Here is a 12502-nt window from a genome sequence, read left to right on the forward strand (position 1 = left end):
CCTTTCTGTCTGGACGGCCCCTCGCTTCTTGTCGACACGTTGGCGTCCAGGTCTCGCTCGTCGACTTATCGGCAGCGCGGGTACGCCTGCTGGCGAAGCAGTAGGTGAGATTCAGCTTCAAGCATGTTTCTCTGCTCAACAATCACCTGCCAAAAAATGTGTCCTTATGTACCGACCCTGTACATTATAGGACAGAATCTGCCCCAAGGAGAAAAGAGGGCCGCAAATAAGGACATGAACCGAATACCCTAAACATTTTTAGTTAATTCGGGAAGAAGATAGACGAATGGCAGCGATTACGAATAATTAGCAAGAGGGCGTATGCCCTAAGACAAAACGAAGAAAGGGAACGCCCAAAGAGGACAGGCCAAAGTGATGTTTTTTTTGTTTTTTTTTTTTTTTTATATGCACGGCTGTGCCTGTCTGATGGCATGTACATTCTCTGAGGGGAAGTTGCGTGCTGCAGTGTATGTTTCCCTGCACCTAGAGAAACGTTACGTCGACCTTTCCGTATCGGGAATGTGTGTTTCTCGTGTCATTCAGTGGGCTGATCTCGCAGATAGGGTAGCCCTAAAAAAGTGGGCCATCTAAAAGTTGGGCCATCTGAAGCAATTCCGTGGGTAGTGCCGTCTTAAAGCGTGGGCCTATCCCGAGGGTTGTGAAGTCTAAAAATGAGCACCCCCCCCCCCTCCCGAAGGTACTGCAGTGTAAACCTATTCCTCTGGGGTATGTACATTAGAAAAATCTGCGCTCATACTATGGTTAGTGGCGGTCTCGTGGGTATGCACATGTTAAAAATGCGGGCAGTTCCCGCCGGTATGTGCAGTATAAATCTGGGCGGATCCCGAAGGTAGTGCAGGCTCAAGACGTTCCCGCCGCTATGTATTATAGTTTAAAAATGCGGGCAGGTCACGTAGATAGGGCTGTCTAAAAATGTGGTCCGTTCTCACCGGTATGTGCAGCCTCAAAATGTAGGCCGAAATCCGAGATAGGGCTGTCTAGAAATGCAAACCGTTCCTACCAGTATTTTCAGTCCAAAAAATGTGGGCCGACCGATCTTGAAAACAGTGCCGTCAAAAAATATGGCTCGTTCCTATGGGTATACGTGGAGTAGTATAAAAATGAGGGCCGGTCCCGAAGTTTCGTCATTTTCAAAATTTGGGTCATTGCCGCGGGTACGTGCAGTCTAAACATGTCGGCCGATATCGGAGACAGTGAAGTAAAATCATTTAAGCAGTCCGACGTTCTTCCCAGTCTCATGTGAGGTGTGACATAAAAGAATGACGTGCGTAGTGAGTCCGCCCTTTTCTTGCCCCCAACTCGCTCAGGAAGACTTTCTTTCATTGAAGTCAAGTGGAGGTTGAATCGCCTTCCACCTTTTTTTCTCAATTTTTATACAACAAAGCGTTTTCGAATACCCATTTATCACGAGACTTGCGCACAGGCGTCACAGCGTAATCTAGTCGGAAAAAAAATCGCTTGTGCTGCTGAGCATCTGCACGTAAAGAATGATGTCGCAACCTTTCATTAGGCATTGTGGCTTGATAAAGGTGCACGGTATATGTGATAACAGCCTAGTGTATTTCCATTGACGACTTAGGGCACAGACGTTTCCATATCTCTAATGCATAAAAATTACCAGAACGCGATGGGCGTCTGCTTATTTCTAACGCATCCGAAGTATATTTTCAGAAGTTGTAACTATGCTAATTGGCTCTGTATATATATACAGAGCCAATTAGTATAGTTACAACGTCCTGAAAAGATACTTCGGTTGCGTTAGAAATAAGCAGACGCCCGGCGCGTTCTGGTAATTTTTGCATATATACATGGTTCTGGAACCATATATATATATATATACTCTTCCCATGCTCATTTCGGTTTCAGACTCCCAGCCGCTGTATGCAGATCTGACAAGACTGCCTGCAAGCAAGAGGGAAGCGCTCGGGGCCACGTTTGCCGAGGTCTATCATTTGATCAGGTTAGGCTACTACGACATATCTGTACCGAGTCGCTTGCATAGTTGGGTGTATTTGTAGCGTCTTGCTCAACTACTGAAGTAGGCACGCCTACGCAAGGTTTCGGAATATATACCATACTGAGTTTGCTTAGTTGGGAAAGTTACGCCTTGTAAAAATTTCTCTCGTTTGTGCCGCTTGAAGGAACAATAAGCTATATTATTGGTAAGTTCGTCGAGACGCCCTTGCTGGTTATATTTCTTTTTCAGACATATTGGTGGCTGAACACTCACGTGTCTTGTAAGAGGTGTAACGATTTCATGTAATCACTAATAATAGTTCACTGAGATGCTACAGCCAGGAATATTTGCTAACAAATACTCTTGCTTCCAACTTTGTAAACCACTTGCAGCTAGTATGTAAGTTCTGCTGAAATGAAGTCAACTCAGGGAAGTATGTTGAAACGCGCGAGCTCGAAGATACCAAGTTGATAAATAAATGCCCACTTTCAGATTATACATTCAGTATTGCTTACTTCATAGTAACTGCAGGGCTATAAGTATGATGCAAGCGCACATAAACACTTATTTCTGCCCTCTCGTGTAATTTGTGATGCATGAGTGCCAGCTCTTTCAGAACCACCACTCTCTCGGTCCTTGTAATTCATCATCATCATCAACCTGTATTTCTCTCCACTGCAGGGAAAGGTCCTTGCAACGATTACTACAGAAATTCCGAAGAGGCAGGCAGCATTATTTTGTGCCTACAAATAATCGTGGCAATTTACGTCAGTGTTTCATGTAGAAGTGCAGTCGCAAAACATGAAAGCATTCACCTATAAGAGTACACTGGAGCACGAAATTCACGATATTTTGGTACCACGCCATTTCCATGTCATCACAGCGACGACAATCTGTCATCAAAATAGCACGAACCCGCTGCGGTGGCTTAGCGGCTATGGCTGCTAAGCACCACGTCGCGGGATCAAATCCCGGCCGCAGCGGCCGCGTTTCGATGGGGACGAAATGCAGACACAAAAAAAGAAAAAAAAACATTTGCCGTGATTGAACGCGGTTAAACTAAGTTTGTCGAGCGATAGCACGGCTTTTCTTGCGTTGTAAAAGACACAGATGCTGCTCGGCGCCGTCATCAACTACCGCATCTACAATTGCTTCTTCTTCTTTCGGGGTTTTTACGTGCCAAAACCAGTTCTGATTATGAGGCACGCCGTAGTGGAGGCCTCTGGATTAATTTTGACCACCAGGGGTTCTTTAACGTGCACTACAACGCAAGCACACGGGCGTTCATCTACAATTGCCCCACAAGACAACACACAGACATTGCTGGGCGCGGCAGCTGCCGCGAGCGAATAGGTGATCCGTAAGACCAGCAATCGCAGGGAATCGTGGGGCGCGCCGTCTGCTAGCAGCTTCCGGTTCGACAGACGACGCGGCGGCATCAGCGGCGTGCCCGGCGCACGTGCTTTTCTGCGCGGTTTCAACTGTCAGTCGTGCGAAGCTTTCCGTCCGCTTTGTCGACCAGCAATATCGTACCATTCATTCAGCTGATTTCTAAGTATCAGTTGACCCTGGGCGCGACGATGTCGAGCCAATAAAGGCAAGGATGCGCTTTTATTCATAAACGAACTAGGGTTTTTGTTTCAGCAGCCTTGTTTGCTTCTGCCAGGTTTAGCTCTACGACATTTGCCGCTGCTTGGACGCGCCTTCACTGACTGCTCTGCCTGCGGGTCAGTCAGACAGATGAAAAAGCTATCTTTATCCGATAATTTATCAAGCCTATGGAAGCATTACTTAAAAATCGGGTGCTGAGGCGATGGCTATAGCAGCCTGGTAAATACTGACCTGTGATCGTCGCTGCAACCGATATCGTCAGCAATGGCGCAGCTAGCGTAAACCCGAGGTTCATTTGAAGTGATAAGTATTTAGACGTTTTCGCTTTTTTTTGTGAACAATATGATATCGTATCGGAATGGCCGTATCGCCGACATATTACGGCTGCACATTACCACTACCTGTGTTCAAGGAACTTACGTGGGCTAGTTGGTTACGAGTAATATGTATGTATCTCGCTGTGTCCCGCCTAAATTCGCGCCGTAAAACATCGTTTCATATTACCTCTACGTGTGCATGCGAGTACAGAAATAGTTCTGGCTGCCTGAGTCAATGTTAGAGAAAGAAATATATTGGGCAATCATTCCGTGTCGGCTCTTGCACAGCTAATCACAGCCTGATTAGTGGCACTGTACGTTCATTTTTGGTTTCGTTCACGGATGGTCTCTGCCTTGTTACAGTTTTGGAAGTGGCAGCCATTCTTCTGATGCGTGTACATAGCTGACTCAGCAGTTGCTGCAAGGCAGTAGTTAGATGAGTTCACCTTTAACACTTGAATTTGAGCAGCCAACGGCTGAACAGCCAGCGATGGCTTTGCTAGACACCTGCAACACGGTAATCTTCGAGTGGGAGAAAGCCGCACTGCAAGCGCAAGTGGCTCAGTCAGCTAAGGCGTTGCGCTGCTGAGCACGAGATCGTGGGATCGAATCCCGGCCGAAGCGGCCGCGTTTTGATGGCAGCGAAATGCAAAAATACCCGTGTGCTTGCGTTGTAGTGCATGGTAAAGAACCCCAGGTGGTCAAAATTAATCCGGAGCCCTCCACTTATAATCAGAACTGGTTTTGGAACGTAAAACCCCGGAAAGAAGAACGTACTGCAAGCGCGTCAATGGACTTCAACAGCGAAGCGGTGGCGGCGGCTGCGTTGACTCGAACCGGAAACAGCTAGCAGACGGCGCATCCTAGAATCCCTCGCTATTTTTCGGGTAACCTATGGATCACCTATTTTCGGGTAACCTATTTTTCGTGTCACCTTCGTGCTGCGTATCACTTCAACATGAACGTACAGCAGAGCTCATACGAAACTACCAGCACTCGGCGCTCCTTGTGCGCATCGCAGATCGCTTTCGAGATATGGGTGACCACGCGACGTGCGCAGCAACCGCCGGTCGTGGCAGGCGACTAGAGCAAGGCATATGTACGCATGGTAGCAAAGGTGCCATAGAAGCCCATACGTCCTGCAATGGCGAATGGCGACTTGTGGAGGCACAATAACGCCGTCTACATTTCGCGGGGCCGACTTTTTGGCGGAGAGAAGTCCGAGTTTCCCGTTGGCTGAGCTTGAAAGTCAGATTTAGGGAACCAGGCGTTTTATGGGTTTGTACTCGGAGTGGTAGAGCTATCGCTCGAAAACGCCAATGTCCCGTGCATTGCGGGCACGTTTAAAAATCCCCTGGTGGTCAAAATTATTCCGGAGTCCCCCACTACGGCGTGCCTCATAATGAAAGCGTGGTTTTGGCAAGTGAAACCCTATAATTCATTTCAATTCAAAATAGCGCGACAGGTAAATGCAGACACTCATTTCGTCACTGAAAAAAGTTGCCGCAGTTTCACCTGAAAGGTGAAGCATCAATTGCGATAGTAAATTGCTAGAGAGCTATACGGAGTAATGATATTAGCTTTATCAGCTGTATAAACTTGTACATGCAGCAGCACCGGCAACACGCGGAACTGTTGTCGACGCCGTCGGCGTTTTGCCCGCGTTCGCTCAAAATGCGTGCGCCGTTGGTGACTGTTGCCGGAGCCTCTGATATAAATAGGCGCTTGGTGCCGCAGCTAAACGTCACCTCCCTTCCCTCCCCCTCCCCCCCCCTCCGCCACGGCCTCTCGCGCATCGGAAGAAGGCGCGTTTGCTCTACATATATGGTGATTGTAAAGGAGGAAAGAGACGCCTACTTCTGCAGCCCTTAAGGGAGCACGGCGCTGAACGCGCGTTTGTTCTCCGCCATGCGTTCACTCCCCGTGAAAGCGCGCGCCCCTCGCGCCCTTTCACTCGCACATACAGCGTTCGGCGCGGGGCGACGATTTAATCTCCATTGACGTCATACGGAACCTCACGGCGACGGCGACGGCGACGCCGACGGCAGAAATCTGCTTTTGAGTGTCCATATAATTGCTATCGCAATAAAAAAAAAAAACATTGGTACACATGTGCTTTTCAGGAGAAAGGTGACCGCGTCGCCGCTCTCTCGTATATCTTCGTTCTTGCTTTTCTTTTTTCACAGGAAGTGAATTATCCAGGGTTTCAAGACTGGTTTCCGACAATGGATGTGATGTAGCGGTGAAGCGAAGCACTGCATTGTGACACTAACGAGCGCCGACAGGGAGCGCCGAGGTAGTCACAGCCATAGCCTCCTATATACTTTCTGTGCCCGCGCAATCACTCGATAAGTGGTTCTTGAGGGAAAGGGAAAGGTTGGCGCTATCTTCTGCAGCCCTTGAGGGAGCACGGCTCAGCGCCAATGATGATGATGATGATGATGATGATAAGTGGTTCTTGAGGGAAAGGGAAAGGTTGGCGCTATCTTCTGCAGCCCTTGAGGGAGCACGGCTCAGCGCCAGAATGCGCAATCACTCCGGGAGCGCCGTTCAACCTCCTCTCCTGACCTCCTCGCAGGTCGCCCGCTAGGGGCGCTGCTACCCCAGAGTAGTTCGCTAGCCGCCGTGCATGGTTAAGGGCGGGAAAAAAGTTGTCGCAGTTTCACCTGAAAGGTGAAGCATCAATTGCGATAGCAAATTTGTAGAGAGATATACGGAGTAATGATATTAGCTTTATCAGCTGTATAAACTTGGACATGCAGCAGCACCGGCAACGCGCCGAACTGTTGTCGACGCCGTCGGCATTTTGCCCGCGTTCGCTCAAAATGCGTGCGGCGTTGGTGACTGTTGCCGGAGCCTCTGATATAAATAGGCACTTGGTGCCGCAGCTAAACGTCGCCTCCCTTCCCTCCCCCTTCCCCCCCTCCCCCACGGCCTCTCGCGCATCGGAAGAAGGCGCGTTTGCTCTACATATATGGTGATTGTAAAGGAGGAAAGAGACGCCTACTTCTGCAGCCCTTAAGGAAGCACGGCGCAGAACGCGCGTTTGTTCTCCGCCGTGCGTTCACTCCCCGTGAAAGAGCGCGTCCCTCGCGCCCTTTCACTCGCACATACAGCGTTCGACGGCGCGCGGCCACGATTTCATCTCCATTGACGTCATACGGAACCTCACGGCGACGGCGACGCCGACGCCGACGGCAGAAATCTGCTTTTGAGTGTCCATATAATTGCTATCGCAATAAAATTGCGTGTACGCGTCTTCATTAGTGTCAAATCGAGACATTATTAATTTGCCTCGCCTGCCGACGGTTCGCTGGTTTGTTGGGTGATCACCTTTCTGCAGCAGCCCACGGCTGGGAAAGAAAGTTGTCGCAGTTTCACCTGAAAGGCGAAGCATCAATTGCGATAGCAAATTTGAAGAGAGCTATACGGAGTAATGATAGCAGCTTTATCAGCTGTATAAACTTGGACATGCAGCAGCACCGGCAACATGCAGAACTGTTGTCGACGCCGTCGGCGTTTTGCCCGCGTTCGCTCAAAATGCGTGCGGCGTTGGTGACTGTTGCCGGGGCCTCCGATATAAATAAGCACTTGGTGCCGCAGCTAAACGTCGCCTCCCTTCCCTCCCCCCCCCCTCCCCCACGGCCTGTCGCGCGTCGGAAGAAGGCACGTTTGCTCTACATATACGGTGATTGTAGAGGAGGAAAGAGACGCCTACTTCTGCAGCCCTTAAGGGAGCACAGCGCAGAACGCGCGTTTGTTCTCCGCCGTGCGTTCACTCCCCGTGAAAGCGCGCGTCCCTCGCGCCCTTTCACTCGCACATACAGCGTTCGGCGCGCGGCTACGATTTCATCTCCATTGACGTCATACGGAACCTCACGGCGACGGCGACGGCGACGCCAGAAATCTGCTTTTGAGTGTCCATATAATTGCTATCGCAATAAAAACTTGCCTTCTGCCTTGGATTGACGCGGTGAGCTGCGGCATGGTATTGAACGACTGTGGCTATGGTGACACTGTCGGTTCCGTATTGAGGACGTCTAGCAGCAGCGCAAATGAAAACCTTCTGGCCGAAAAGAAGACATTGTGGTCACGAGTGAGTTGTGCTACTTTAAGTGGTTTGATAGGGCGCTTTGCGAGTTGATACCCAGTAGTATGGTGTATTGTTGTGGACCTGGATGCACCTCGTACAGTAAGAGAAAGGTCCCGGGCATCTCATTTAATGAAATCCCGAGCGATGAAGAATTTCCAGAGAATTGGCTCCAAGTTTGAATGTGTCAAACGTGGAATGCGTCAGATACTTGCTGAGAGAGATGCACTTTCGATTTGTTCTGACTAGAAAGCTCTCGTCTGACGCCAATGAATCTTTTTTTTTTTGGGTGGTTGAGGAGGTCAGCTGGAAGCAACGATCAGACAGACTCACGGGCAGTTTTGTGCGGAACAGAAAAGTCTCTGAAGACAGGCATTGCGTCAACATCGACAAACAACTTGATGGACACGGAAGATAGCACATGGCCGTCGCTACGTCGGCAACTGAGCGTAAGCACTACGCCAGAACTATCCAAAAAATTTCCCAAAGAGACGACAGCAGCGCTGTTCAACCACATTACCCGGCGCAAAGAAACGCTTCGTTCGCCAGAATGTGCAGCACTAGCGATGGTTGGCGGATACCTATCGAGAGCTGTTAAGCTGTTAATGAGCGGGTGTCTTGCAAAGAATGCCTCAGTTTGTTGACAAAGCCCAAGCCCTCGGCGCCATCAGATTCTCTGATTAGGCTTCAAGGCAGAAGCCGTCTGCTGTATCGGTCAGACGAATTCGTAGTTGTGCTGAACTCTTCGCACAAGTAGGTTGAAGTAGTGCTCGCTAAGCTAAGAAATTTTAAGCAGCCGCTGAGGGAGACTGCCGTGAATGCTGCTCAAGTGCTGCGAGAGCGTGAACTATTGAATTGTTCAGTGCCTGAGCATCACGAGATACTGTTTTAGATCATGGTGACAAAGTTCTTCCGCCCTGTATTCACTAATTTTGCACTGGAGATAACGGACAAGAACGACATCGCAAAAGTTTTTTCACAGAAGCCCCTGTCACGAAAGCTCCACAAACTTTAAATCCAAATGATGGCAATAAAAGTTTTTGTTGTGGAGTTATTACAGCCGACATTATTCTTTTTCCACACTGACATACAAAACATATGTAATAATAAGCAGAAGGAAAATGAAGCTTCATAATAGTACAGATAAGAGCTGTGGTTTTCCTTTTATTGTTCTTTTCTTTTGGAAGAAGCAATGCGCGGCGGCCTGTACGCTTCTGTGTAGGCGTTAAACGCCCGTAGATGTTGTAAAACAATAGAATCGGCACCGGTAAAAAAAAATAGCGTGATATATAATTATGCTACAGCGCACGCCGCCGTTGAGCGTCCTGTATTTCTATTCTAGGGTAGCACCGCCAACTGGTGGTGAGTGACGGCACTAGGCGCGACGACCGGTTCCCTGCGTTCTCGGCGCCGATGGGCAGGCATGAAGTCTATAGGAGGCTATGTCACAGCACAGTGGAGGGTCCAACACGGTGCAGCCATAGAATAAACAACCAAGAATAGCCTCATGCATAGTTTCACACAATAATTATACAATAAAACATGAGTAATATTGTCCGATGGCAGGATTCGAACACAGGTACTCTGGAAGAGAAGCCCGATCTTCAAACCATTACGCCACGGACGAGCGCCTAGGCACGTGACGTAAAATGCCCTTGTGAATTTATCACGGGCAAGCCAGTGCATTCAGACGCTTGGTGCGTTTCGATTTGGCTACCTCGCCAAGCTTAACCGTTGTGATTAGTAGCGATGGTGCGTGTTCGTAGCGTCTTGTGCACTTCGAAAAGTATACACTGCTCGGAAATTTATGACAATGAAGGCATATGAAGCACAATCAACCAAGCCCCAAGGACGTCTAAATCCACAAGCCCGAACATCAGACAAATCCATGTACTTCCCATGATTTCCATGGTGGCCGAATGATTTCAACGCCAGAGTATGAGGCCCCGTGTAGGCAGTTACCGCACTTGGTTTGGCCATAATATAAGTGTTCTGTGGTTTGGCTTTCGCATCGGATTATAGCCTATGACCCCTCGTCGGCTACGGATTGTGGTTTCAATATGCATACAGTGTACTAGAATTCTAGTACACTGTAAACATGCATCCACAGTGCATCGCCTACTGCTTCGCTTGCGATGGCACCACATAAGGCAACTGCTGCTCTAAGCGGCGCAGAAAGGCAACGACGTCGCCGGGTGAATCAATCTCGCTTTGCTCCGGCGAGAGACACTCCAGCGTGAAAGAGAACGCCGTAGAGCGTTGGCGGCGCACGGTGCGTACTCTGCCGCTCGCATTCCTGTCGCTGAGCGCGTCGCAGTCCGAATGGCTCCCGTAGCCACAGCGAAGCCAGGTCGCGTATTTTTCTCGCACCTTCGCCGAAGCCACTCGCCAGCAGTACGGCACTCGCCAACAGGTTGCCGCGCGCTAAGCAAACTTGCAACATGGTTGCCGCCCCGAAAATCGTGCGCCTTTCGCTGCAGCGGACTGTGAGTTGACGAAGCAAACATGCAACAGCTTCTGCGAAGACACGTTTCGGTTTCGTGTTCTACCGATTCCTATGAAAGAGGGATCCACCATATTTTTTAGGGCCGAAGCACCTTAGGGCCGAGCCTTGTCCCTCGTAGTCTGTAGCTCTGGTTGGCATGGAGACCGCTATTTATGTATGTATAGGCATATAATATATATATATATATATATATATATATATATATATATGTACGTCAAGATCCGGGGAAGCCGGAACCGGAAGCCGACTTCCGCTTCTGTTTCCACTTCCGGTTCCGCTTCTGGTTCCGGAAGGCAGCTTTCGGCTTCCGGAGAACGCTTCCGGCGTTTTTCTCTGTCGACCGTAGCTAGAGGCGCTGCATTGCACAAGGGCGTTCGTTCCCGACGCGCGCTCTCTTTCTCTCTCGTCCGTAGCTGTGGTTTACCCGAATGATCCCCCGGTGCTTCGCCCGCTCATCATCATTCACTTCGTGAATATGCGGTAATTTTTTCCTTTCTTTTTTGCAGCAACGCAAGTTCTACACACATTACTTCTAAGGAGAAAAATCACCACTCGGCAGTTCCAGAGTACATCTTCTGAATTTTAAGCAACGACTGTCATGCGCATTTGAATGCTGTTTCCGGCCGCAAATATACCATTCACTCTGAGCATAACACATGAGCGCCTTGGCCACTATTCATTTTTGTTCTCCGCGCAGCGAGGACCTCTCGCGATTCCACCCGTGGACCAACATGGACTACCTGGAGGCGCTGACCAGGACGCTGGTCCAGGCGTACGATGGACGTTTCGCCATCGCTGCTGACGAGGCCGAACGGCAGGCTTGGCGCGACGTGTGTTTCTGGCTGGCCGAGATGCCGCACTGGGGGGGCACCAGGCCGTTCGTGCTGGAACTGGTGGCACCCAGCATGCCGTCCATTAGGGCGTCGCCGTCCATGTTGTGATGTCATCATTTATGTGATCACAGATCGGCGTTAGTGGGCCCGCTACCACCGCTTAAGACGTGCTCAGCACTGATAACCAAATTAAAAACCAAAAACTTACATTTGCAATACAGCATGTAATCATTTTGGTAATGTTTTGACGTGGATGCGCACGAATAATGCAGAACCACAATCGTATAATAGTTCGCAGAATCCCCGGCAGTGAAGCCCATGGATAAACGTCTGTAGATTTCTGGCGAGTCTCGAATTATCCGCATTCCTCGCAATCTCAAAATATGGCAGAAATCCTCGTATGGATTGTTTACGTATCTCAGTCGTTTATTTTAGTTGTCAGTAAAATTGTTTTGAAACCTGTAATAAGGGCTTTCATAAACGCGAATTGATTCATTTCTCTCTGAACACACACGTTTTCGAGGCACGAAGAAGCACTCACGATTTCAGTTATCATTTGTATCGTTCTTGTATAATGTATATTTATGAATAAAGAAACGCATTCTTTTTCTTTTTTCGATAGTTTGCTACATTTGCACAACCACTCGTAATCATGCGCTATTTCCTTTGGAATTTACAATTACCTAAAGTAACCCAATCTTGAACATCAACTATATATTCTGCCAATATGTGTATTGGACATGAGTAGTGATTGTACAGTGCGTTTGCTCATCAGTGATGCACAGTACGGATAGCACGCTAGCTCGTGCCTAAATAAAGAACGCTCTCAAGACATGTTCTTTGTGCTCTGGTGATGCTCCTGTAAGCTCCTCCTCCTCCTGGTTCCATGGCTTCGGTGCGGCAGTTTCTTGATACGAGCAACGAACCAGAAATTACGGCTGGCATAAACAGCTTCGCTGTTAAAAAATTCAGAGCCCTTCCCCTATATAGTTACTTTTCTTTTGATCTGTTTCCTTCCTCCCTTCTTTATTATTGCGATAGCAATTATATGGACACTCAAAAGCAGATTTCTGCCGTCGGCGTCGCCGTCGCCGTCGCCGTGAGGTTCCGTATGACGTCATTTGGAGATGAAATCGTCGCGCGCCGAACGCTGTATGTGCGAGTGAA

The 12502-nt window shown here is 49.0% G+C and overlaps 1 protein-coding gene across 1 annotated transcript in view; it reads left to right on the forward strand.

Moving 5' to 3' along the window:
• Positions 1-11443, forward strand: part of LOC119440225 (uncharacterized) — a 43066-nt gene extending 31623 nt beyond the window's left edge. The window contains exons 4-5 of the mRNA XM_049662820.1: positions 1888-1981; positions 11200-11443. Coding sequence (XP_049518777.1) covers positions 1888-1981; positions 11200-11443 — 338 coding nt within the window. The remainder of the gene's footprint in view (positions 1-1887; positions 1982-11199) is intronic.
• Positions 11444-12502: the final 1059 nt, after the last annotated feature.

This window comes from Dermacentor silvarum, chromosome 2, assembly GCF_013339745.2.
Source record: "Dermacentor silvarum isolate Dsil-2018 chromosome 2, BIME_Dsil_1.4, whole genome shotgun sequence".
In the NCBI taxonomy this organism is placed as follows: Eukaryota; Metazoa; Arthropoda; class Arachnida; order Ixodida; family Ixodidae; genus Dermacentor; species Dermacentor silvarum.